Below are 26,594 nucleotides of genomic sequence, written 5' to 3'. Positions count from 1 at the left end.
AGCTGGCGTTCCCCCTTTTACTGAGCTGAGTCCTTGCTGCAGCGCGCAGGGTTCGAAATCCGACTGTCGGCCCCTTTGCTGTGCGTGTCATCCCCACTCTCTCTACCCCCCTTTCCTGTCTGTCTTCAGCTGTCACTATCAAAGGCAATAAAAGCCCCCAAAAAATAGAGCTTTAGATAAACACACACACCGATATGCATATGTACAAAGGTAGCACGCGTAAATACAAACACTCACATGAGCTTCTGAATTTTAATCACTTTGACTTTGTCATATTTGATTTAATGTAAAGGTGAAAACATAACTGTACTCACATCTACAGTTATATCAATAACCCACTGTGGAACGGTCTCATTCAGCAGCATGGACTCAGTCTCTCCACCTGAATCTCTACATAGCAACCTGCAACACACAACAACAACATCAGAAGTGCAATAAATGGACTTACCATTTCTGTTTAGGACAATCATAATCTGACATCGTTACAAAGCCAGCTTTCTCAATGTACTTGAACCAGCGTTAATAGGGATGTTAGTGAAACATTACCTAAATAGAGTTCTGCCTCCTGCTTCCCCGAAGATGACTGGCGTGTGTGGTGGCACTTGGAAGTATCCATTTCCTTTCTGGACCCTGTTCTCCTGCTCTCCGTTCACTGTGGGCACAAGAACACGATTCTACTGTAAGACAGACTGAATGACGCTTGAGGCACCGGCCGCTCACAACAGCACGTTGTGTGGAATGAATACACACACTGAGGGTCCCGATGCATCACTGCCGAACTTTAGTTATTTTAGTTTCATAATGATTTGGCAGCGGACGGACTGTCCAGCACCTCCTTACCGTGGTTCGCCTCGTTCTCTTCCTCGTCCATCGGGTTGATGCGGGTTCTGGGCCAGAACTCCAGCAGCGCCTGGAGCAGGAGTCCACCCAGGTTCACTGGGAAAAAAGTAAGCAAAAGTAAAGAGTAAGCAGTTGTGCAATACAAAGGTAGCTTTAGTTTTGCGTTATTTAACAGTTATTTGTATATAAATGTGAATAGGTCAGCTTTCTTACACTTTGGGTCAGATCCATCAGAGCTTGAAAACCCAGCGTCCTTTGCAGACACCCAGGCAGCGAAGCAGTCACTCTCATCCAATGTGATAGTGAGCATCTATTGAAAAAGAGGCAGACCTATGAGACTACTGACCAGGCTCAGGAAAGACAAGCTCAGCAAAGCTCTTGTATTGTAGCGTTGCAGCAGTATACCGATACGATCATACTGTGTACATTTGCTCATCTATAGTATTGAATAACCACTGTATAAAAAAATACTTTCTATCATATTATTGGTCTTAAAAAATATCTGTAATATTTTATAAAATTATAATTATAGGCGTTCAACCAAAAATAACTGAAAATCTTACTACTATTGCAACCCTTATTACCAGGTTTGTGACTCACCCCAGTTTTCAGATCAACAGAGAACCAATTTGGCACATAGACCATCTTGAAGCGCTTTTTAATCTCTTCATCAAACTCCACTTTTCCCAAGTCTTCTCCCTTGCAAGCCTGAAGGGAAAACACACATAAAGTCAATATAAATCACAGGTATCACCAGGAGTAAGTTCATCAGGAGAGGTTTTCTTTAACTCTGGAGTGACCTGGAGTTAGTAGCTCATTAGGGCCAGTGAGCATCAAAATAACCATAACCACCCCCTTCTCTGCACTGTGATGTCATTTGGCCATAATTTGAACCATCACATTCACTATGGCATGGACGAAAGAATGGCAAATGCAATCACACTCTCATACTTAAATAACTTAACTACAACGTGGAGTTTACCTTCAGGACGTCCCAAAAAGCCACATTGTTGTTGGTATCTTTGGTGAGTATGTGTCTCTTGTCATTCAGAATGTGGCACTGGATGATACTGGCACCTCCTGCAAACAACACAAAATGTTATTTCACACAATGTCAGAGAGAAGGATATAGAAGAATCTGTAGTTTTAGATAAACATGTTTACCCTTGATGACTTGTTCTGGCTGAGTGCACAGTGGTGTCAGAGGTGTAGTGCAGTCATTGTCATACTCCCCTGATGATCTAAAGTTGTGCATTCCCTTTAGAGACTGTACACATACACACAGAAAAGAAGAACCATTACAAATTATCCCGGATTTTAATAATCTCTCCCTTACAGCAATAGCTGTGATTAATGTAATGCAATTATCTTTTGTGTATTTCCCCCATGACCACAATTATTTTTTTAGGCAAATTACAGGAGGATTACTGCTTAATAGCATTAGGCGTAGCCACCTGCACAAGTCTCTACATTGTATTCCACGGTCATTTTGTTGACAGCCCACCAGTGGTCTCAGAAGTGTCACGCATGCTTACCCATTTATTAACGGATGACTTGGTGGTGGAGACCCAGATTGCTGGAGGTGGGTCAGCAGATCTGTCCAGTTCCATCTGTGCAACAGAGAAAGACAGCAAAAGGTTGAATGACTCCAAATGGCTAGCCATGAGCACAGGAATGACTGAAGAGAAGAGAGTGTCATTATTGAGGACTGTTTGTCAAACTTTTACCTTTTAAAAATACAATACAGTACAACTTTTCATAAATAACTGTCACTACTGCTAGCCAAGCACAAGCAGACACCAGTGGAAAGCAAAGCATACAGACAAGATCTGTAATGATCAATAAGAAGGTTTTCAAATAAAGTGGCTAAAAAAAATCACAGAGAAATGATTTCATTTTCCTGTGCTCCAGGTAAAAGCGTACTGGCTTCTTACTTTGAGCACTGGGGCCTTCTCCTCACAGATGAGCACACGGATGTCTGGGTTACGCAGGTCAGTGCAGTAGATCTTTTTGTCTCTGCCGCCAGAGTAGACATGTGTAAAGGCCTCATTGACCTGCAGGGCCCAAACCCCTTCATCATGCACCCGGTAGGTGGCGATACACCTCTGCTGCCCCAGTGACCACAGGCGGATGGTCCCGTCTGAACTGCCCGACAGGCACTGAGGAGAAGGACGGCAGGTTTAGACTTTAAAAATCCTCAGTTTAACAGCTGCCACCACTGTATATTTTAGATATCTTAACTTACCTGAGTGCCATCTCTATTCAGCAGCAATGACTTGACATTGTCTGTGTGACCCTTTAGCTTCATCAGTTTTGCACATGTTCGAGGATCCCACACTCTCAGAACCTGAAGGAAAAAAGGAGAGGTACGGGTGTGAAGATGGGGACTTCTTCACTACATTTACTAATGCAAACTAATGCATAAACGCTCCACAACAATTCAAGATAATTTACTGCAAATCTGTCATTAGAGTACATTCTCAATTTAGTTTCAGGCTAAAAGTTGGTGACACTTTATTTGGACAGTCAGGGTACAGATTTATGGACATACACTACCTGTTTTTTGTGCCTAAACCTAACCAAATCTTTATTTGAGAAATAACCAAAATGTTGAATCGTTACATGTTACTTTTTTACTTTAACAATTATTTCAGATAAGACATTACCGTAACAGGTGAAATTATCAGTGTTGTTTTAATCTAGTTTAACTGAACTACTAGTGTGTGTGGAATCTCAAACCTTTTCTGTGGATCCAGATACAATCACTGTGCCCATCTGGTTCATAGCCAGACTGTAGATGGAGTCCTTGTTCCCACTGAGTGACGAGGCTGTTGAAGACAAAATATAGTGAGTCCACAGGTACCACAGGAATATCAGCCATTACAGAACAGTAACCAGTACAAATGCACAATGATCTAGAGTGTGTACAGGCTAGCAGTGGGCTCAACTGTCACACAGAAACAAACAATACTTACTGGTGACAGTGTTGTTGGAAGCAGTGAGTGCTGTTAGTGTGTTCACATCCCAAAGAAAGATCTGCCGGTCCAGACCTGCTGATGCCACAAGCTCCTTGTCCTTAGCATAGGCCAGAGCTTTCACATAGTCCTTGTGTGTTCGTAACGTCGACATACAGAATCCTTTATGCGCGTTCCATACTTTGACTGTCGTATCTGATGAGGCAGATATCACTGAAAATGGAAGAATGTTTATCAGATCAATCTGTCAGAATACAATAAAAAAAAAACAGTGTTTGATGCTAAACAATGCTTTAACTGTAAATAAAATAGCTGTCAGTAATTAAACTCACATGTTTTTCCATTGCAACAGAGAACTATGTCATTAACCCAGTCTGTGTGATGCTCCATCGAGGCAATGTATGGGTCCTGCTGCAATAAAGCAGACACATTAAGACAATTCCAATATTGAGAATAAGAAACATTGATGTATGGGACAACACATCTGCCTGATCACATTGGGAGTGCAATATTATAATATAGATGAAGTAGACGCTCTACTTTGTGTTGGTAGACACTCCATATCCGGATGATAGAGTCCCTCCCGGCAGTGAAGAGCCGGTTCAGGGCAGGGTCCAGCTGGAGTGCATTCACCCCATTTCGATTGTACTTCTCCACCTCATCTCTAATGACATAGGACACCTGAAACACAAAGAGGACGGTGAGCACTGAAGCATCTCGACCACCTCATTGTTTGTATCCACAACGCTCCCACTTCCTTGAGCACACGTCGAATTGGGGATTCGACGTGTGCTTTTCGCTTTTCGCTAACGCTAAGTTTTCATACACTTGCGTTTTGAGGACATGCAGAGTTAACGTAGTAAGTTAAAGGAGTCTGGCTACATGACACATATATTGGGAGAGAAATGCACATGTATTCATATTAACAGTGGACAAATGCCGTGCTTATAGCGTACTTGGAGTAGGTAACAGTCTATACTCGCAGAGTGCCCGAGAGAACCACCGAGACACGTACGTTTTCCCAGCAATTAGACCGAGCCCAGAAACAGTGTAGCTAAGCTACCATTAAAGCTCAGTAAATAAATGCTGCTAAGACAGCGAATCAATCATTAGTGCTAACTGAGGAGACGTGCAATTACGTTACAACGTATTTAACGGGTGCGCATATGACAACTGTTTACACAAACGTAATCATTTAGACGGCAGCGTTAGCAGAAGATGCTAACACCTAGCTAGCGTAAGCTAAGCTAGCTATGTTAGTCGGCTTGAGTCATGGCTCATAAGAGCAGCGCTGCCTTCAGCGGACGGTGTCAGCTGTCCGAACAACAACCGTGAGCCTCTTTTTACAGCTCAACACTACAATGTCGCCGCTGCCAGACACTCAGCAATAATGCAACTGTTATAATTTACCTGTACTTTTCTCCGCCCAGCAGCATTTTGCCTGTGATGCGTGGCCATCTTGCATGTTGACAGTCAATTCATGTGATGCTATATCCGGAAAAAAAAGAAAACATATGCGCCTGAGCTTTATGGGTAATGTGGTTTTCACACTGTCCTCTAGTTTCACTGTGGAGAGGACGTTTTTCCCGAGTATTTGTCCATTTTCCAGTGACCAGTTTTCAACAGGATCAGGGCCTTGAAGACTCTTCAACCAAGAGGGACCATAATGGCTACAGTTATACTACAATACCACAGTATAACTGTAAAAAAAAATAATAATAATATAAAAAATGACATTCTATATACCCTCAGAAAACTGCCATCTTTTATCAGCATTGGTGCTGAATCCACACCTGAAAAGCAGGCTCAGACACACAGGCAGGTAAATGCAAAGCAGCCCATTAATTCTTTTAGAAAAATGGGCCTATTAGAAGATAATTCATCATGTAGTCATTATTAATAGGCTGCACAACATGGATGTGAATGTTGACCCTGTGTTCCTCGCTGATAAAATCTTGTGCCAGAATTATTTTATCATATTGGGACCAGGGGCAGTATCTAGGATTTTATAAATACTGACATCAAGAGTTAAAATCAAGTGTTTTTATGTCCCAACATCAACATCTAATGCTGTTTTAAGGCCTTCTTAAACGCCAATACAGAGAAATGTTCTAGTTGTGCAGAAGAATTCAAACTCACCAACCAGAAATACCACACAGGGCACTGCAGAACACAGTGGACTGTATCTCCCAGCCCAACCTGTTCATAGAAAACATATTATTGGCCACTGGAGGGCGCAACAAGACACCAACACTGTAGGCGCAGATTTCACCGCTAGATAATCCAAACCTCAGCCTGTTGGAAACACATAAAACAAATGTTGGTAGCTTGTATTAAACCATGTAGGGTTCATTCAAGTGCTACAGGTTTTGGTTCCAAACCGAGTTCACAGCAGGTGATTTCATTGATTAATTCCTCTCTGTGGACTGAAATCAGTTTCTGTAGTAGCAGGCATTGCTATTAGCACATGGCTGCTAATAGCAAGTTTAGTCTCTAAACTGCAATCCTATCTGGTGTAACTTAACATTAAATAGCCTATTTTGTTATAAAACTCCTAATTAGTTCATATAATTTAATGAAATAGGTTATGTGCTAAAAAAAACTTAAGTTTGCCATGTAGGTACCACATAAAGACAAATTAAAGCAGTCTATTTTATGTCTATAAGTTGAAGGTCAAGAGTCACAGAACTCTGATAAAGTCCAAGTAGCCCTTCACTATGTGTTTCTGCGACTTTGTTATGAGGTTAAACTGCCACTGTATCTCTGTCATATTTGAGTGTGACATGGGCCAGCTATAGGAGCGGTAATCCTCTGTGGTCCAGCACCATCCTCCCTCCCTCATGCTCTTGCTCAAGGGCAAATCGAGGTGCGCCTCTCCTGCCGCCGCTGCGCAGCTGCTGAAGACAGCGCAGCATCCACTCCACGCTCGGCGGCTCTGGACCTGTCCCCTGTGGGATGACTGCGGAAGAAGAGCCACTCGAATGGAAGGAAAGAGGATAACTTGTGGCAGGTGTCAAAATGTCCAACACATGGTGATTAAACGACTGGAAGTTGTCTAGAAGTCAGTTTTGAGCACTAAACTTTGGATTCTGGCGATAAGAAGCGCTTTTCTGTCCCGCTGGATTGGAGTTTTTGTCCATCATGAAGAATAAACCTTGAAAAGAAGACATGGATTTTGCACGGAGAGTTTGGTTGTTCCTTCTTCTAAAATCCGAAGAACTCAACTCTGGAAATGATGCTGTAAATCTCAGAGTTTCATATGTAAGTACCTCTGTAAGGATTTTTAGATTTTGGTATCCTGAGAGTAAACGCTCGACATTATTTGTGACTTTTTGTACCTTTGCTTTTCTATGTTTTCATTTTGAATGGGGACAGGTTACTGGGGAACTTCTCCATACAATAAAATAGTGCCTATATATTAAAGAGATTATACTTATAAAAAGTCTGGTTTTAGGATTAATCTATCATTTAAAACATCACAACATGGCCTATGTTATACAGTATGTTGTAGCAGGAAGTGCATTATGCAAAATATCCATTTAATGTTTGAAATGTGCAGTGGGGAGCATTAAAGGCTTATACTTAGGTCATTCACTTTCATGATCTCTCTTTTTGTTGTAAATACCACAGGATAAATTATAAGTGCACAATTTAGTGCTCCATGTCTTCCTTCCCTAACTTATTGAAATGTGATGGTGACACATTACATAATGATATATACATGAGGAAGTACACATTTGAGATCTCCTTTGAGAAGTGTTTTGGTGACATCTAATCTTCATCATCTTCTTGTCTAATGTAACAGATGATCAGTTTTAAAATTCCCCTGTTTTTGGAGAGGGAAGCATCCTGTATGACTGAAACAGTAGAGCTCATGAAATAATCTTTCATCAATTCATCACCCTGTGATAATTTCACCACTGTCTCATTACGTTGGTCTATACCTTCTGTAACGTACGTATTTAAGCTATCCGATGCAATTACATTGAAAGGGTTTTGCAAAAGAAGTAGGTCATCAGTTCAGTCTGTGCACCTAGGATCACAGTATGCAGCTCTGAGAGGGCACAGACTCGCCCCTGTAAAAACACACAATATGTACACTACACTGTTTCCAAATGTTTATAGTTAGTTTAAAAAAATCATGCCAAAGTCTGTCTTCAAGCCCTCAAGTAATCAGAATGTTTAATTTGGTGGTAACAACAATTCCACACATGGCACTAGTTTTTACAATAATTAATAATTAAGTCTTCAAGAAAGAAAACACAAAAAACTCTAAACTGACCTATATATGGTATAAAACATACTTCATTGGTATAAAACATTCATTTACAGTTTTCAGACTTTGCAACCTAAACAAAGTAGTCCTAAAGGAAATCGCTCATTTGAGATTATGCATTCAATCACCATGAGTAATGGATTCAACCACATAAATCCAGAGAAATACAAACCTTAATATTAGACTAAAAGTTACAGACAAGCACAGCAGCAGTCAAGATACTATATATTTTAATTTTAATGACCATATTGATAACAAGGTAATCACATCTGATCTATTTTTAAAAACCCAGCCTGTAATACTAAATGCAAGAAACCCACAGGAAATATGGATGTTTTCTGACATTTCCAACTATTAAGAAAAATAATTCTCACATAAGAAAACATTATGACAGCTAGTCAGAATAGTTAAAAATGCATTTTATGCCTAGAAGAAATTTTAATAAATAGACAAAATCTTATTTTAATAACTTTGAATGTTAATTGGGTGACAAAATAACAGAAAACACACTGCCAGTTGTAAGAGCTACTCTTGGTAAACAACTTAAGTGGGGATAAAAAGTGACAACAGGATCAAGCCATATGTCAACGTACTTTTAGGTGATCTGGTCCACATTCAAGCTCAGGTCCCCCATCTGCAGTATCCATGCAACAGTATCTGTTTCCTGTTAAAGTATTCTTGGAATATAACTTGATAGAAATACATACGGAGACTTTTCTTTTAGGCAGTTTTTTACACTAAGAGGATGGACGTAAGACAAAAGATATTTTTGAGCTGTATATTTTCTAGAGAATTCAACCCTCTCACACCAAAATGACTCACAAACCTAAAAGTGACATGACACTACGTGATGTGACATCTAGACTTGTTCAGAGTTGCCGTTGTCACATGCACTTCTTAACAGCTTTTAAACTGTGTCTTTAATCAGTAAGCTCCTTCATAAAATCATTCATAACCATTTACTGTATTTGTTTCTTGTTTGTTTGATTTAAATATTTTTTGGGGGCGTTTCTTGCCTTTAATCTATAGTGACAGCTGAAGAGTGACAGGTAAGGGGGGAGAGAGAGGGGATGACACGCAGCAAAGGGCCGCAGGTCTACCAGCTACCAGGACGCCCCCGGTATTTGTTTTGTTTTCATTTTGCCAGAGCAACAGAAGGAGCTATAAGCCAAAGCTAAAAGCTATAGAAAAAACATACTGTAGTTGCAAGTGTAACAAGTCATGACTCAGCACAATTCCTGCCATAGAATCGTCCACTAATGTAACATTAGTGCTTTGTTCTCTTAACTTTTGCGGAATTGACGATAGGAGGAAATTAAATAATCATATCAATGTTTTAATTAACTTTCCAGAACAGTGGATTGGGGCACTCACAGTGGTTGCTGATAAGAGAGAAGAAAGTACTACTTTTTTTTTCTCAGCTGCTTAAAGGGTTCAAGCTAGAGTTAGACCAATAAATCAACCAGGCCGATATATATACACACACACATACATATATCCTGTTGTGTGTATGTCGGCCAATAAGTAACAAGAAATTACCAAATTACCAAATTAGGTGTGAGGTCATTTAGAAACAGTGTCACCATTGCATAGTTTGTCCACCAGAGAGCACTGACAAGTTGATTTTTCAACTATAAAATGTCCTAAAGTATGCTGACACACGCACACTAAAGAATCCAAGGGATCCATATTAAGATTGTTTGTTTATATAAAAAAATATATATTTTGGGTCAATATATAATTTTTTGATTTTTAAACCTCTAAATATCGATATCAGTATTGTCCTCAAAAATGAAGTATCAGTTGGGCTATAGTTCAAACAACTATCCTCACTCTCATCACAACATACTTGGATTTACTTTTCAGAGAATTTAAAGCAGTTGTAATTGCATAACGCGTTTTCAATTTGAGGGTGTGTGTGTGTGCGTTTGTGTATTTGTGCATTTGTGCGTGCAAGTTCATGGCTCCGCTCTACTTTCAGTCTAATTATCATAATTATTTGCAGTGATGATAACCATATCACATCTGGCTGTTATGGGAATTAAATTTCATTCAACAAAAATACTTTTTTTCTGTCTGTGTTATCTAACAGCGTGCTAATCAAAATAGTGTGGCAGATATTCTCTCTGTGCATTTTACTATTGATTAATACTATTATATGCTTTGATTATGTACACCACAGAGTACCTTCTTACTGTTTTATGTTGTCTGTTACCTTTTATAGAGGAAATGTGTTCATGTGTCTGTGTGGACAATTCATCTCATCCTGTTACATCCTGACAGAAATATCATTGCTTTGAACCTGTTTATCTGCTTTATGACGTTGCAAATGGACCTTAACCTATTTATTTTGGTAGCAATGTGAAAGCGCTGGATTCAGTGTATGAGACAAGCTGATCTGAGATCAACCTGGGCCAAATAAGCAGATCAAGTGAAAGCAGATAACTAGCGTCTGGCTGGACGTGTGAAGGGATCAATGCATTTCAGGACAGGAGGAGATGGAAAACTCACAGAGCTTAGTCAATATGAAAAGGATACAATGGCATTTCTCTGTCAAAAGGGGAACATAGATATGTAATCCTCTCTTTGGAAAGCTTTTTCAGTTATTAAAATATCAGACTCCGTCACTGGCTAAAATAGGGGGGGAGAATGTTTGGTAGTGGAAAGGCATTTGTCTTTTTTTAGTCAGTGGCTTAGGTCTCTGATCAGATTACCTACAGACTGTCTTTATGTTTTATTTAAGTCTAGAGGAACAAAGTTTCCCAATAAGAAAAAAAGTGTCCCTTAAGATTTCAGGTCACATTTAAAGCTATTCAAACTATATTTAGTAACTTCTCTGGTTCATTTTCTGCTACAGCCAAGGTCTAATGTTATTAACATGCTAGTAAACTAGAAAGCTTTTTTGTACCAAAGAAAATTAATCATTACCAATTTGTGAAGTCTTGGAACCCTGGACCCACAGAGTGTACTCTCACTGTAATATTACTGTATCATTTCATTATAATTATATGATCGATAGTTAGTTGGTTGAAGTTCGTCCATGATAGACAGTGATGGACAGATGGCTCATCCAATCACCTGCCAAGTATTTATTTGTGTGCTTATATTTTTGATCAGATATACAGATAACAGATATAATAAGACTTTTATTTTTTTGTATGGTTTGCTTTTTGTTTAAATATGCACGAATCCCAGGGTTCAGCAGTTCACCTCAGCTCTACGAGTTTTTCCTCTTTCAGCTTGTTGTTTTGGTGTTATGGCACGCAACAAAACAATTTTGGTTCCCTCCAACCGCTCTCATCATGTTTTCATTAAAAACGTTACCTGCCCAACATCACAGAGCAGACAGGCAAATTTTAGGGACTAGCTGGCAACAACATTGCGCAAACACAGAAGTTGGTTGGGACCAAAACAGAGCATTTGTAAGCTGACTTGAAACATAACTCCATACGAACGCTGCACAAGTTGACACTGTAGTTTAAAAAGAGAGAGCTTGGACAACATTTAGGTTTTTTGGGGTGTGTTTTGTGATGTTAAAAGTACATCTTTAAGTTTGCTGTCCCTGCAGCTTTCTTCAGTTCAGCAGAGGCAAAAGTGAATGCCATGATCCTAAATCAGTGCTGGTGAAAACCCTTGGTCAGAGACTGTGGACTTAATCCCTCTGACTCAAAACTATGGCTGCCCTAGTTTGACAGAGACTGTTGGATAACAGGAAGCTAGTGGTCAGCTGTAAGAGAACATATTTATATTGTGTCTGGACCCCTTCAGCATTATCTTTAGCATTATCTAAGAAAATCAGTGTGGATCCAGCTTGTGACTTAAGCCCTTTTACACAGCTATTACACAATGTTTGATTTAGAGAGAGCTTCAGTGATGGACACATACATATACACACATATACATATACCAGTATATTATGATTGTTAGGCTTTCCTGCAAAAGAGAATGATCACTATTTCTTGTTGCATAATTGCTGTGATTATGAATTATGCTGTTCTGTCAATCTGACCTTCTAGATTATTGGATCCTGTTCCTAAACCACTTTTATATTGTAAGTACTTATCTAAGCCACTATGTGTAGAATCTAACTATTCTGATGACATACTTTTCTGTTTGTAGAAAAAATTGACAATCCTGGTAAATCCGGGTTGGATTCAGGTCTTTCTAGCACTGGGACTGCCAGAGTCAGAAATTTAAAAAATGCTCACATAGAAGCTTTGAACCTACAAAAAATATATTTGTTGGGCCAGTTGAGGATAGTGCAATAAAAACTATAGTGACATCACCTCATGAAGTTGATTTAGCAAAAAGACACACGACATGGAGCAACATTTGCATTATTAGCATTCATTTAGAGTCATGGTTCTGGCCACCTGATGGAAATATTCCAATGTTCACTCTCTTTTAACTTTGTTATGCTCCCCAAGAAAGGAAATATCTGGCTCTTTTGTTAAATGCTCCACTATGTTCTCCAGCTAGCCGTTAACTTTGTCTGTTTGCTGCTTAGTGTTGGGCATGTGGCATACAGTGGGATTTTTTTTTTTATAAAAGTGACTGGAAACTGTGCTAATGAGAGTAGTGAGACTCACTGTGAACAGTGAGGCACAACCAGAACAATGAGCTGGAAGACGCTAAAACACTCTGTAGAGCTGAGGTTTGTCACTACAAGCAACCTTCTTTGATTATACGCAATCATGTCATCCATTGTTAATAGTCAAACAGTATTCTAAAACCTATTCTACAGCAGGTTTCACAGCAGTCCCAAGCCTACCACATCACAGTGGAGATGAGGAAAGTAGTTTCCACCTTGTCCAAAGTAAACCCATGCAAAGCCCCTGGCACAGACAAGTTCAAAGGTAGAGTGCTTAGGGAACTGGGGGACATCATGGCCCAACTCTCCCTAATGACTCCAGGCCAGTAGTGTTGATATCTGTCCTATGTAAATGCAGTATGTGGTGTGGGACCAACGCTCCACCATGGCTGCAGATAAACTCGATCAACTTTAATTTGCCAAAAAACAATGCAAGGTTGAGGATGCTGGATACTGTGACCAAAAGTTTGGACTCCTCTTATAATACTTATAATACAGTGAACTCATACGGTGAACTCACTTGCTCTACTACAGGTCAACCCAGTACTGGGGCTATGGATTAAAGACATCCTGCAGGATAGACCATGTAGTGGTTAATGTTTTAAGACAAATTTCAAACGCTAGGCGACGGACAGTTTTGATTCTAAAAGGAATTTGAAAACTTACTGCTTTTAGTTTGTTGTGCCAACTACTAATAGACATTGCATTTTGGAAGGTGATCTGGTGTGTGACCTATGTTATCAATAAATCCTGTGTGATTTTATGTGATGACTTATTCTCTCTCACCTTCTTCCACCTATGTCTTCACTCCCCACATCCCTGCCTGTAGCTGTAAGTAAATTCTAGTACAGGAGAATCAGGATGAAAAGATGGCAGCCATGCTGTTACCAACGGGTCCTGATGGCTTGCGGCGGTTCACTCGCGAATCCTTGGCTGCGCTGGAGCAGCGGATTGCGGAGGAGCAGGCCAAGAACCAGGCCAAGGATAGCCATGATTCTCACAGGAACGCTGAGCCACCTAAACCCAGGCCCGACCTGGAGGCAGGCAAGCAGCTGCCGCGCATCTTTGGTGAGATCCCTCCAGAACTTATCGGGATGCCACTGGAGGACATTGATCCATTTTACTACAGGAACCAGAGGGTGAGAGCTTGTGTGAGAGTTTGTTGGGTGGGTTGGATGATGGTGGTTGTGTGTAGGTTTGATCAAGAGTTGGTCACTGTGTTTGACAGGAACTCCTGCTAAGCCCAATTGGTATGATTGTCACCTTAACAAAGTGGCTTAAGACAAACATTCAGTATAAAGAAGAAATTGACACTTAGTGGGTCTGCTTAAAGGAGTTTCACCTTTTGTCAATTCACATGCCATGTGTCGAAACCGAAGTGAAACTGTTCTGTGCAAAAAAGATATTCTGAATTTAACTGAAGTCTGACTTAATCAATTTGTCATCTTCTAAAGTTTTTTAGTATAGAATTCCCTGTTTTTGTTTTCCATGACAGTGTTTCCTTAATGAACCCCGGTAAAGGGATAGATAAGGGAAGAAACACAAAAAGGAAATTTGGTACTAAAAAGACTTCACTGGTCTAACTTAGACGGCTGAAGCATCATATCATCTTCAGATAAACTTTGTAATATATTTTTACAGAGAACGTAGATTTTGTCCCCAAAACACTTGACATTGGTAACATTGGTCACTAGGATTAAGAAATATTCTTTAAATAGCTAGTATGAACAGGAGGAATGTTTACAATCAGTTTTATTAACAAGTTGGTTTTTACATATTAGGAATTTGCCATGGTATATTGGTGCATAACCATAAACATAGTATGAGAAAAATATGCATAAAGATGAAATAGAAACAATATATACAAATATAAAATGATAAAAAGGCAATATGTACAATATGTTATTTAAATAAATGAATGGAGAGCTGTAAAGTATTGTCCAGGGAATGTGCTAGTTCGCAGAATGAAGCATAAAGGATATTTGCAATGTGAAAGATATAATCCGAGAGATGTGCAAAAGATTTTTAAATATACATATGGGCACCTGACAGAGTGGAAATATTGTGAACTGAATATTATGTGCAGACTGCTTGCACTAAACAGATCCAAGATTAAGAAGTGTCATTCTCTGACCTGATTACATTGAAAGAAATGGTTAATATAATGATTAATATAATCATTAATATGATGATTAATATAATGATTAATATAATGGTTAATAAGATTATTAATATAATGATTAATATAATGGTGGTAAAGATTGTAGCTGGTGATTAGTCATTGGCATAGGAGTAGTGTCTGTGACACTGTATTATTTTACTGATACATGTTAAATTATCAACAAATCTCTCCTCTGGACTTGTGAAGATAATATGTCAGTGATCCTCCTGATCAGCTGAGGTTTTCACTGAATTCACCAAGTGATGTTTTAGAGCTGCTAGCCGAGAGGAGAGGAGAACAGACGCATCTCTTTAGATCTCTTTTGGATGCAGAAATAGGATTACCAAGTTTTGATTTGCAGAGTAGATCAGGCTGCTGACCATTAATGGGCCGCTTATGGAGAGATGAAAAAGGACGTGGCAGTCATTCTCAGGGTCTCTTTGTTTTGGCATGTGATGCGCTGCTGGATGGGAGGATTATCCAAAGACGAAAAAATATTTAAATAAATGCCACATCTGTTAGGGAAAGGTTCAGCCCGCTTTGGAGTTGCCTCCATTATGTCAACTGGCTTGTCTTGTTGCGTGTATGTGGCCACTCTGCTTTCTTGGAGGCAGGAGTGCGTATGGTGGAAGTTAACACAGATGGTAGACAGAGTGGTAGACTCAACACATCAGCTATATTATCATCCCTGCGGGGAAAAGAAAACAGCTGAACTGCTGCTCAGAGCTGCTGTCGAGTTCCTCTGGACAACTGGAAAAACAAATGTGCCTGAACATTATGGGGAAATTTGTTTGTGAAATGTATTTACATTCTGACGACTTGATTTCTTTTATTTATAGAATGTAAGCACTAATATTTGATATCTTAATAATATGTGATTTTTCTGACTTCTGTTTTTTTTCTGTTTCCTTTTTAGACTTTTATAGTACTTAACAAAGGGAAGGTCATCTTCAGATTCAGTGCCACATCTGCACTATACATATTTAGTCCATTTGACTTCATCAGATCAATCGCCATAAAAGTTTTAGTCCATTCATATCCTTTTTGATTACCCAGTGCCTGTGTAAAATAACCATGTGATTGTTATTAATAGTTGTTTCCTTTTTTTGCTAAAGGGTAATAATAATTAAATGTGTGATGGTGAACGCCTTTATGGGAGAAAATGCTTTAAGGAAATAGAGAATAGAAGTGATATTGTATATTTTAATAGATAATAATCAGAATTAGGTCAGATGATGATGGTATTGCTTTTGCAAACAAGCATTTGACAACAGCTCCAAAAAGTACTTTACTTCAAAGTAAAAATATCAATGTCGGTCTCCTGACATTTGTAATAACATGAAGATTAGACCATGAATCAGGCAGCCTGCCAATAACAGACCACTGTGAACGTTTACATCAAAATAAAAATGTTTTGTTATAAAAAGTCTGAATTCCACTCCTTGCATCTCATACTGGCAGATTAGCCAATTTCTAGTATTTACTTATTTCCTCTTGTAGATTTCTATTGGATTTTTCCATAGTCCCATTTTTGAAACAGCTTTGTAATGGTCCTCCCTGGCATCGCAAACCAAATCCCCTCATATCCCTCTTTTAATCTCTGAAATGAAATAAGAGCAAGGAGATTTCACATCATGTGATGGCTGCCTATTAGTTCGCAGACAGATGATTTATACTTCATATGGAGTAGGGAATCTTTCCTCTGGATCTCTGTTATAAACATCTATTGATCACATTATCTATTAAATCTTTAAAGTATTGATTCTCTGCAACTGACAATTATTATGTGCTGAGGTACATTTTTAGAGTCCTGTTGGCAAAAACAAAAACTGTACATTTTGTAAAAAAAAATTATATTGAATAATTTAGATTACTGAAAGAGACTGATGATTTTACCTTGAAATGTTTTAAATGTTTTAACTGATTCCATCTTTCAAAGTTAGCAGTTGACAGATCCTTTGTTATTGTTTCATTCATCTATAAGAGATATCACTCCCCTGATTTAATGTTAAATGGAATTTGCTGGGATTGTCCATAATCTGCATTTATTGTACTTCTAATGCCGTTTGCACACACAGTGATGGTTTATCCTAATGGGTATATTTCATAGGATTACAAGAAACATTGTGTGATACAGTGTTCGCTTATCACAGAAACTTATTTGACTGTAAATTACATTTCCACAATACACTTTCCTTAACCTCTTTTCTACATTGTTCAGCCTGTTCATAATGTGCACTATACTGACCAACTGTTTCTTCATGGCCATGTCGGATCCGGCACCATGGACCAAGTACCTGGAGTAAGTACGCACAGTATTTGAGCTGTTATCTGACCCTGAAACGGTGCTACGTGTGTTCTAATGTGGGGCTGTGGGGTTTGTTGTTTTGTCAGTGATGATTGAAGAATCAGCTGACATGTAAGTATAAGATGCATGTAATATTCACTTCAGTCAGAACGCCACACAGGCATGCCGGAAGAGAGCATTTGATGTGGAATGAAAGTTTATGCTTAAAAGTCTTCAGAAATGTTCCGATGTGCATGATGTGAAGATGTTGTTGTCATCAGTGGGTCCCAAGCTCGTTTAGCATGCAGCATGCTATCTGCATTGACAAACACGTTCAGCTTGTTCATTTACTCTTGCAACTTCAGGAATTAGTTTATAAAAAATGTGAAAACAGAGTGCCACACTCAGGTAGCCGATTAGCTTAGGTCTGCTCACAGACTGAGAACAGGGGTAAATAGCTCTGGCTCTGGTCAAAGGCAGGACCTATTTCAAGCCCTCTATCTCTCTCCCTCCGGCTCGCGACATGATGTCAAAAATATAATATAATCCGGCCAACAAGATTATTTTTATTCTTTTTTTGTTGTGTCATATCATACCCTTTTATATAGGATTAAAATAAAAACACAATTAATGATGATTGATGATGATATTAAAATGTATAGAAACTGCTACTTGCATTTTTTTGTTAAGTATGTTGTAAGTAATGGAAATACTTGGCCCTCCCATATAAAATGACAATACCAACTGTGGCCCCAAGCCAATTTGAGTTTGAGACCCCTAGTAATCTTGCACACAACCCCCATAAAACAGAATCTGGTAATTTTTAAACTATGGTTTTTGTATGGAGTAAACACAAACGTTAGTATGCCAGGATAGCTATTTCCTCATATTTGCATTCTTTATGCTAAGCTAAGCTAACCAGCTGCTGACCGTAGCTTCACTTTGACTGTGACAGACCTTAAGTGACGAGTACAAATTAAATTGGAATATGAATGAACCACTTTATGTCTTGTTTTGTTTTTTAATTCAGTGAAAACTTGAATGTATGTATAACCTGTTTGTACTTTACTTTTCATTTGTTTGTATATGTAAACATGCATTATTATGGCCACAATAATATAAGTGCTCATATGTGATTTTTATTACAATCTGACAGCAGCATAACTCCTCCATAATTAAAGTTACTATAAATATCAGCTCCATTCAAAGGATGTTGGGCTGAGAGTTACTGATTGTGGTTTATTTGGATTTTAATCCATTAAATCCACTCTGAACTTGTAGATATAGTGCAACAATGGATTCAGAGCTAACTGCATTTTCTTTCCCCTCCGTGAATATTTTGCAGGTATACTTTCACTGCCATTTACACTTTCGAGTCGGCGATAAAGATATTTGCGAGAGGATTCTGTATAGTGCCGTTCACCTTCTTGAGGGATCCATGGAACTGGCTGGACTTCTCTGTCATTGTTATGGCGTAAGTAACAATATCATTCATACTTCATTTATACTGACAATCTCACCTGACATCCACTTTAACAGTGGCTACATCGTGCAGATGTGTGTGAAGTAACTATCAGAGAAACACCCAATTAAAAGGTCCACTTTTATTCAGTGTTCACATTCTGTCTTGTGGGACATTTTTGTGCACACTGTAAGAAAACAAACAACAACCTATTCTTTCACTATATGTCAAAGTGACCGTAGTCAGTCAGTCATCCTGAGTGTGATTCAACAATAAGCTTATTGTTGAGGTCAGAGATCTGTGTGCCATGACTCTTTACCCATGAAGCAGGTGGCAGATTAGACAGGTGACCTCTTGATGCATTAATGCAGCATTGTCCGAGACCAATCATCCTGATAGGACGTTTGCTGTGTTTGAAAACAGCGAGACAAAATCCCTTTTACTGTGTGTAGACACACTGAAAGCTGTCATTACTGTCAGTGATTCGTTTGTTTTTGATTAATTATGGTTTAGTCAGCTAATTGATTTTTTCTGACAGGTGCTAAACACATGCTATTCTTTTAACTGTTAAAGAAGCTATAATCAATGCTTTTATATCTGCAGCTCCAATCAACTCTAGGAGCATTTTAGTGTCTTTTGGCTCATTATTTCGGTTTTCCAAGCCGCAACTTTGCTTTTTGGTTAATTCTTACTACTCATAGCATTTTTTGCAGCAGCAGGCAGCTGTTTTCAGTAATAACACTGATGACTAAATGAAACCAAGATCCTAAGCCAATAAAAAAGCTTGTTACTTAATGTTATCTAATTAAAATGCATTTATAAAAAAAATAGTAAAAAGTATGTCTGAATTATTAACCCTGGTGATCATACAGATCACTTTATATGATCACTAATACTTTGTTAAATATTCCTGCAGAATTTCATAAGTCTCCTAATATTAAATTCCAGATATGTGACAGAATTTGTAGACCTCGGAAACGTCTCAGCATTAAGAACCTTCAGAGTACTACGAGCACTGAAAACCATCTCAGTTATACCAGGTAAGACAAGCACAACCTCAAACCTCATTCCATGTCTCCTCTCTTGTTTCCAGTCACGTGTGAATCTCCTTTTCCCACATCAACCGGAAATTTTGTTAATGCAAATAGTTGATATATTATGTCCTCTCCCTCGTCAAGGTCTGAAGACCATTGTCGGTGCTTTGATCCAGTCTGTGAGGAAGCTGGCAGACGTGATGATCCTGACCGTCTTCTGCCTCAGCGTGTTTGCCCTCATCGGCCTGCAGCTTTTCATGGGGCTGCTGCGACAAAAGTGTGTCCGCAGCCTCACGCACTGCATCAACTCCTCCTACAGCTCCAACGCATCCTTCATCTGCAACAATAGAACCTGGAGCACCAGGGCCGACTTCCTCAGCAATGAAGGTCAGCTGAAACAAAACAGACTGGTGTTGAGAAAGCAACATACACACGTACAGTGCTCTGAATACTGTCCGCTATTATTAACGTTCAGAGTTGCAATTTTGTTTCTTTAAATTCTTTTTCCCCTTTTCCTTAGATAATTTTTACAAAGTTGAAGGAGCAAAGGATGCCTTAATATGTGGATATGGAAGTGATGCGGGGTAAGTGAGTGTTTGTTCTGCTTGTTAATCATCTGCCGGCTGTTACATAATATCAAAGGGTCTAATGGTTTTTGATCCCATGCATGTCATGTGTATAATTGGATTCAGGAGCTTGAGTATCAGCGGTTTTAGTAGTTTTCGTAGAACAAGAAAAAACAGATACAAAACTAGATGATATTCTTTCATATTTACAGTAAATCTGTGACTTGTGTAATGTATAGAGCAATGATCCCATCAGAGGGAGGGGTGTAGCATGAGAGAGGCTGTACACAAGACGACATGTGGTGTGGATAATCACCCCTGCTCCGCTGGAACCCTTTACTGAGGAACATGGAGTTGCCAGCTGGAGAGAGGGGGGTCTTTGGAGATTTCATCATCTCAAAAGCTCTATGACATGATTAGGTTAACCGGAGTGGACCGGATCACTTTGGACTCATATTCTGTTATTGTTGGGAGGAGTTATTGTACTGAAGTCTTCAAGCAGTACTCCAACTTGAAACACCTTTGATTTTATTTAGAACATCAGTATAAATATAGACATGCATGGATGACGGACTTTGTTCCCAATCAAAGGCACAGTGTGAAACCATCCAAATATTGTTACTCAGCCTACGCGCTGAATAATCCTATAAATCCAAATGCTTTTGAAACAAGCACAACAGGATGACTTTGCCAGGCCCAGTTCAAGGGTTATAGTGAACTAAATACCCATCTGTTTGAATCTGAAATCCTGCAGCTTCAACAAATAGCTTCCATTAGGTGCCTTTGTTAATGATACAACATAATGAATGACAGCAAATAACAAAAAATGGTGATGATATTAAGTTTTAACAGGGTCCTATAGCTTTATACATATATGGTTTCTGTAAAGACTTCATTACAGGGTTCACTCTAAAGAACTCTTGGGGTTCTTTAAAAGTGCAGAAGAAGTTTCCATTTGATGAAATAATAATAACAACTGTAGAAAAAGTATTAAAGTAATCCAAATCAAAGGGTATTGGTAAACAACAGCAATGGCACACATCTATACAGATGCAGGAAAATGAATAATAATAATACATTCATTAAATGTAAATAGTTGGACTGTGTTAGACTTTTTATTAAATTTAAAAATTAAACTACAGAATTTTGATAATTGATTAATAGTCATTTTTCAAGCACACTTGTCCCAACTACTCTATGTGAGGATGTGCTGCTTGTTTCATAGCTTCTTGATGAATGGATAAAAAAAAGGGATATTCGGTGTAGGGTTAATGGGCTGTTGTACCTCATTTACACATTACAGGAACTTGATCGTCTCTCTTAACTAGGTGGCGGTTGTAGTAGAAGTGCAGCGCTCTTCTGGTAGCCTAATATAAGAAACACTGTCACAAAGAAAAGGCTGAAAAGGCTAAGACTGAACCACATGTAAAAACTGAAACATAACTTTCAAAGTTTCATAACATAAAATAATATGATTGTTACATCATTCGGGAGTCAGAGAGTCTGTGTTCAGGAACACTGAGTTTAAAGAAAACTTGAAATGGGAACACACAGTGAGGGAAAACACTTTCAGAACCAGCAGAATGATGACAGTAAAGTGCTACATTTAACATGAATAAAATGTACTAATCCAGCTAGCTAAAGCCTGGTCCACACAGCTGAACTGCTGCCGCTCACTGTGTTGTCCACACAGAGAGTTTGTGTGCTGTTACCAGGCCTGTATTTCTACATTGAGTTTGCCTTTAATAAATACAAAATAATAAAAGCTTTGTTAACAAATGAATGGATTCTGCCCACAGAAACACAAGAGAGCCTTTAATCTCAGACACATGAAAAAATATTTTTATATTTTCTGTGACACATTCTACAGATAGACATAGAAATTGTAGTGAAAGGCTACTTCTTTAAAGAAATCTTTTCCGAAAACTGAGAAAAGGCATTTTTGTTTCTGCTATTATACCATGTTTTTCATGACTTTATAGGGAGTTGGACATTTTCTGGGAAGAATGAGCTAACTTTAGAGGGTTGACTATCTAACGGATAGCCCTAACGGACATCTTATATTAACTGATAACTGGTAGCAAATAATTTGACTCATGCATTTATATTAAAATACTGAAGAAACAGAGACAGTTAAACTGCAAGTAAAAAGTCTAAATAAATCAGACTGCTGGCAGCCTCAGTTAACAGCTAATGCACACTGTAGAATTCCTTTTTATAAGATTTTAGCTAATATTTATATTAATAAACTATTTTAATTAATGACTTAATAGAAAAATTATAGACACAGTGGAGGTAGTTACACAATTTTATTGGCATCAGAGAACTGCCAACCCTTTAGTTTTTAATCTGACTCTGCAACCTCTCCTTTAAAAACACAGGAACTTAATCTCCCAAGAAGTAAAATCTGATTCAGTAATTTGTGTTCAAGTCAGAGTGAAAAGAGGATACATTTGAGGGCATTCAGTGGGAAATGACATCATTAAACTCCCATAAATAGTAGGTCAGTAAGATCAGACTCATACCAATGTGACCTATCCAGCTGTCCCAGAGGTTTACCTACAAGTCACTGCAATTGGATCTTTTTCGATTTGTTGCCTGATGTTTGTGTTTCTGCCATTTGTGGAGCTCTAACAGTGTGCTGTCATTGACATTCACTCTCATTCAGTTTTAATCTTTTTTTCTGTGTCTAATGGGTGTATTAATGGCTCTTTGGACAATAAGAGAACAAGGAGGATTAATCTTTTTCTGTAGCTTTGATTAGAATTTTCCTCTGTCACCAAGAATATGGTATTTATTGCATTTTTTCTTTCTTTGCAGTTAGATTGAAGTTAAATCAAAGCCAGGTTATAGGTTAAAATAACCATAAGCTAGCGTGTCCATTGGCAAAATGAATGAGATAGCCTTTTAACTTCTGTGACATTTTAGATGGAACTTTCTGAGGCTGGCTGTGGAGATGGGCAAGATATTAAGCAGGTCAGGACGGAGGACGTAAAACATAGAGGATGCTTAATCTTTTGAGTGTATTCCAACAAGTAATCCCTGAGTAGATTTCCAAATTAAAGCTTTGGATACGTTATGATGACACACACAGTCACACACATGCACAAAAACACACACGGACACATGTGGGCACATATGCACACAGATGCACATATTTAAATTATATTTTCAGCCTAGATGGTTAACAAGTTTGTGATAAATGATTTGCTCAAAGGTTCAAGCTGTTTCTCATCACGCCTACTGTGTAGAGTTCAGGCAAATGTTTATCCCCTTACATCTTAAAGCCACTGTGCATCCAGGATTATAACTTTCAACTTTTGCCCTTGACGGACGTATGACCTCAGCCCCGCCCACTTTAGAGGGAAAACACTTTGCTGTGATTGACAGATGTTCCTCTGCTGTTCTGTTACACAAACTGCAGGAAATAAATGGGCACTCTCCAGAATACTTATAAAATAATGTAAACATGTTAAGAAATATCTTTTTTATTGAGCTCTTACAGAACCTTTTTACTTTAGATGACTTGTAAACTTTTAAAGGACCATTCTGTAGAATTTGACAGTTTTGCTCCTTAACTACGAATCATTTGTTTTAAATTCTATGCTGACTATTTTCAAATGCTTGCTGTCAGTTTTACATTTTTCCTGGTCTTTGATGATGTTCACTGATTTCCATACAGAATGAAATCCATTAGCAGACTGCAAAACTGCATGACAGTGCAATGACAATAATGTAAAAAATATTTTTATACCAAACAGAAATAAATAAAAAACAATGATTGCCTTAAAGAAAACATAGATTAAAAATATATATAATCTATATATAATATATATATATATATGAAAAAAGACTCTAATAGTTAAGTATGATGTAAAGTGCATGTGATTTGTTTTTGTTTTTTTACTTCTGGTGGAGGGCTGTGTCAGATTTTGCCTCAAACGATAAAAGAGATCTATTAATATATATTAGTTATGAGTAACACGCTGTAGGGTGTCCAGTGTGTTACTAATGAGTACATCGTAATATACACATAAAAAGAAAAACACTACATATTCCTGTGCAATCAGTACCCAGCCATAAGTGCTTAATGCTGACTGTGGATGTTGTGCATGTGTGGAGGCAGATCAGATCCCACAGCGAGGGCATGTGGCATAGCAGCTCTCCTGGAGGAGCCAGATAAACCCATGCAAGAGCAGTCTCTTGGGCTGTTACTGTAGAAACCTCAGTGTGAAACAGTGTGCGAATAAGAAATACAACCACAACATTAGATGTATGAGTTAATTTGTGTGCATTGCATTTAAGGTAGCCAAACTTAAGCATTTAAGACGCTTTCTCTTACTATTATATATTCTTGTTTTTAGCTGCTCCGACTTTTAATTGAGAAAATTAAATCAAACATGACATTCTGAACAAATGATAGAATATTGATTAAGGTAAGAATCAATCTCTGTTATCAATTCCCACAACTTGAATTAGAAATCAGTTTATTTTATTTAGACGGATTTCATATTTTTACTCTGCAGATTATTAACGTTAGAAAAAATTTCGACCAACCAGCGGTGCTAAATTTTTTTGGGATTTCCAATTTACAGAAAAAAAAACAGCAAATCTTCACAGCTGGGAAGCTTAAACCAAAGTATGTTTGGGATTATTGCTTGACAAATTACTAAAATAATTAATAAATTATCAAGATAGTTGTTCACTAACATTCTGTTAAATTGAAAAAATTGGATCAATCTGTGATGAGAAATCATGTTTCCGTTTTTCTTTTTTTTGCATTAAAAGGTTGATGGATTTTCTTTAAATGCAAAAAAAATCCAGTTTTAAACTGTCCCTGCTTGCAATTTAAGAATCAATATAAAACAAATGTTCCGTAGGATATCAGTCTATAAAACATATGGTTAAGAGTAGTGTATTCAGAAAACAACAAGATACAGTTAATGGACTAAAATATGTAAAACCAATTTGCAGTCCCTATGGGTGTGCATGTTTGTTATACTGAGTAACAGAGATGAACAGATTGGTGCAGCAGAGGGAAGAAACATCCTGACAGGAAGATGTCGCTGGCCTCACGCAGCCTCCTCTGTCCTCACTGCTGGATATTAGTGAGAATTCCTGCTTAGCTGGCCGGTCGGTGAGACCTACAGCTGTTGCCACAGCAGCGCTCTGCCACCCAGCTGTTTCCCAGCCATTATGAAATTATTCTGCACTCAGATTGACATGGCAGTCCAGCTTGTTCTCAGCTGCTGGACTTAAATATTTGCTGTAATGCCACTATGCTGACAATGAAGATCAGAGATGGAGGCATGGAGCTGAAATTTTTTGAACTGCAATTTGATATCCATCTGGCTCAGCGTAATCCCCTTTGCTCCAGTGCATTTTAGTGCTCCTGCCTGGAATGAATTTCAAGAGGCCTCTTCAGTTGAAATAATGGTGTTGAAAACAGTGTATGTACTTACTCACTCATCCGCTTCTCTACCCTGTGGAGTCAAAGGCCACAGGGCTACATGTAGATACTGGAGGTTTTTTTTAACTCTGGTAAAGCAGCCTGCACGCTACCATAGCTATGTCTGTCCCAGCTGCCTTTGATTAAATTGTACACAGCCTTTGTTTATCACTGTTGTCCCATAACCATGTGTCCTCTGCCTTTCAACTGTTTGTGCAATACAGGAAGTGTCCAGATGGATTTGACTGCCTAAAAGTAGGGAGGAATCCAAACTATGGATACACCAGTTTTGATACCTTCGGATGGGCTTTTCTGGCCCTCTTCAGACTCATGACACAAGACTACTGGGAAAAGCTGTTTCAACAGGTGCCATTTTTGAACCTAATTTTTAATCTACCAATATTCTGTGATGATTTGTGTGCCCCTTAAATAATAATGCATTCAAATTGATGCACAAATACACAATAAAATATTGTAGGCTAGTTGTAGGCAATGTCAAATAATCTTAAAGGAGCATTCAGTTTGTTTACAACCTGGATTATATTCTTTACTTTCTACTTCTTTTTTTTTTTTACTCGCCATCATTTCTCTTTGTTATGATAGTATTTTTGCCTACTTGGATAATTTGGGTGACACACTGACTCAACACTTCAAGATGTGATCCATAAGGGCAAGCAACATTAGCAGTCAGACAGGATGTAACCACCACTCCATGACTATCTAAAGCGCTTACTTTAAGTATAAACGAAAGGTTGAAGTTACAGTAATATTGAAAAATCTCGATTTTTTTATAAATAGAGGGTCAAGTGACTGTGTTCAATGTGAAAGGAGTTACTTATAGTGACAAACCCGTGGAGAGTTATCATCCAAATCATTCAGCTCTACAGAGAGTTACAGCATCTGTAGCAGAATCTCTGGAACTACAAAAACATGACTCATGGGAATTTGTTTGT

The 26,594-nt window shown here is 38.4% G+C and overlaps 2 protein-coding genes across 3 annotated transcripts in view; one reads left to right on the top strand and one right to left on the bottom strand.

Moving 5' to 3' along the window:
* Window positions 1-5,302, bottom strand: part of LOC118334369 (WD repeat-containing protein 48) — an 8,679-nt gene extending 3,377 nt beyond the window's left edge. Inside the window, exons 1-15 of one of the 2 annotated variants that reach the window (XM_035670270.1) lie at window positions 5,226-5,302; window positions 4,356-4,496; window positions 4,148-4,226; window positions 3,816-4,028; window positions 3,580-3,668; window positions 3,086-3,187; window positions 2,775-2,999; window positions 2,376-2,450; window positions 2,005-2,107; window positions 1,823-1,920; window positions 1,441-1,548; window positions 1,054-1,150; window positions 841-936; window positions 547-652; window positions 315-402 (exon numbers count right to left, since the gene is read on the bottom strand). In XM_035670270.1, coding sequence (XP_035526163.1) covers window positions 315-402; window positions 547-652; window positions 841-936; window positions 1,054-1,150; window positions 1,441-1,548; window positions 1,823-1,920; window positions 2,005-2,107; window positions 2,376-2,450; window positions 2,775-2,999; window positions 3,086-3,187; window positions 3,580-3,668; window positions 3,816-4,028; window positions 4,148-4,226; window positions 4,356-4,496; window positions 5,226-5,273 — 1,668 coding nt within the window. In that variant the 5' untranslated portion in view covers window positions 5,274-5,302. The remainder of the gene's footprint in view (window positions 1-314; window positions 403-546; window positions 653-840; window positions 937-1,053; window positions 1,151-1,440; window positions 1,549-1,822; window positions 1,921-2,004; window positions 2,108-2,375; window positions 2,451-2,774; window positions 3,000-3,085; window positions 3,188-3,579; window positions 3,669-3,815; window positions 4,029-4,147; window positions 4,227-4,355; window positions 4,497-5,225) is intronic. The other variant, XM_035670271.1, reaches the window with a different exon arrangement.
* Window positions 5,303-13,537: 8,235 nt separating this feature from the next.
* Window positions 13,538-26,594, top strand: part of LOC118334382 (sodium channel protein type 4 subunit alpha B-like) — a 35,163-nt gene continuing 22,106 nt past the window's right edge. The window contains exons 1-8 of the mRNA XM_035670285.1: window positions 13,538-13,821; window positions 15,760-15,878; window positions 17,056-17,145; window positions 18,476-18,604; window positions 19,541-19,632; window positions 19,771-20,013; window positions 20,147-20,210; window positions 25,866-26,007. Coding sequence (XP_035526178.1) covers window positions 13,552-13,821; window positions 15,760-15,878; window positions 17,056-17,145; window positions 18,476-18,604; window positions 19,541-19,632; window positions 19,771-20,013; window positions 20,147-20,210; window positions 25,866-26,007 — 1,149 coding nt within the window. The 5' untranslated portion in view covers window positions 13,538-13,551. The remainder of the gene's footprint in view (window positions 13,822-15,759; window positions 15,879-17,055; window positions 17,146-18,475; window positions 18,605-19,540; window positions 19,633-19,770; window positions 20,014-20,146; window positions 20,211-25,865; window positions 26,008-26,594) is intronic.

The sequence above is a fragment of the Morone saxatilis genome, unplaced genomic scaffold, assembly GCF_004916995.1.
Source record: "Morone saxatilis isolate NCDOM2014 unplaced genomic scaffold, NCSU_SB_2.0 Contig23, whole genome shotgun sequence".
Taxonomy (NCBI): Eukaryota; Metazoa; Chordata; class Actinopteri; family Moronidae; genus Morone; species Morone saxatilis.
This window is presented reverse-complemented; position numbering and strand designations above follow the sequence as displayed.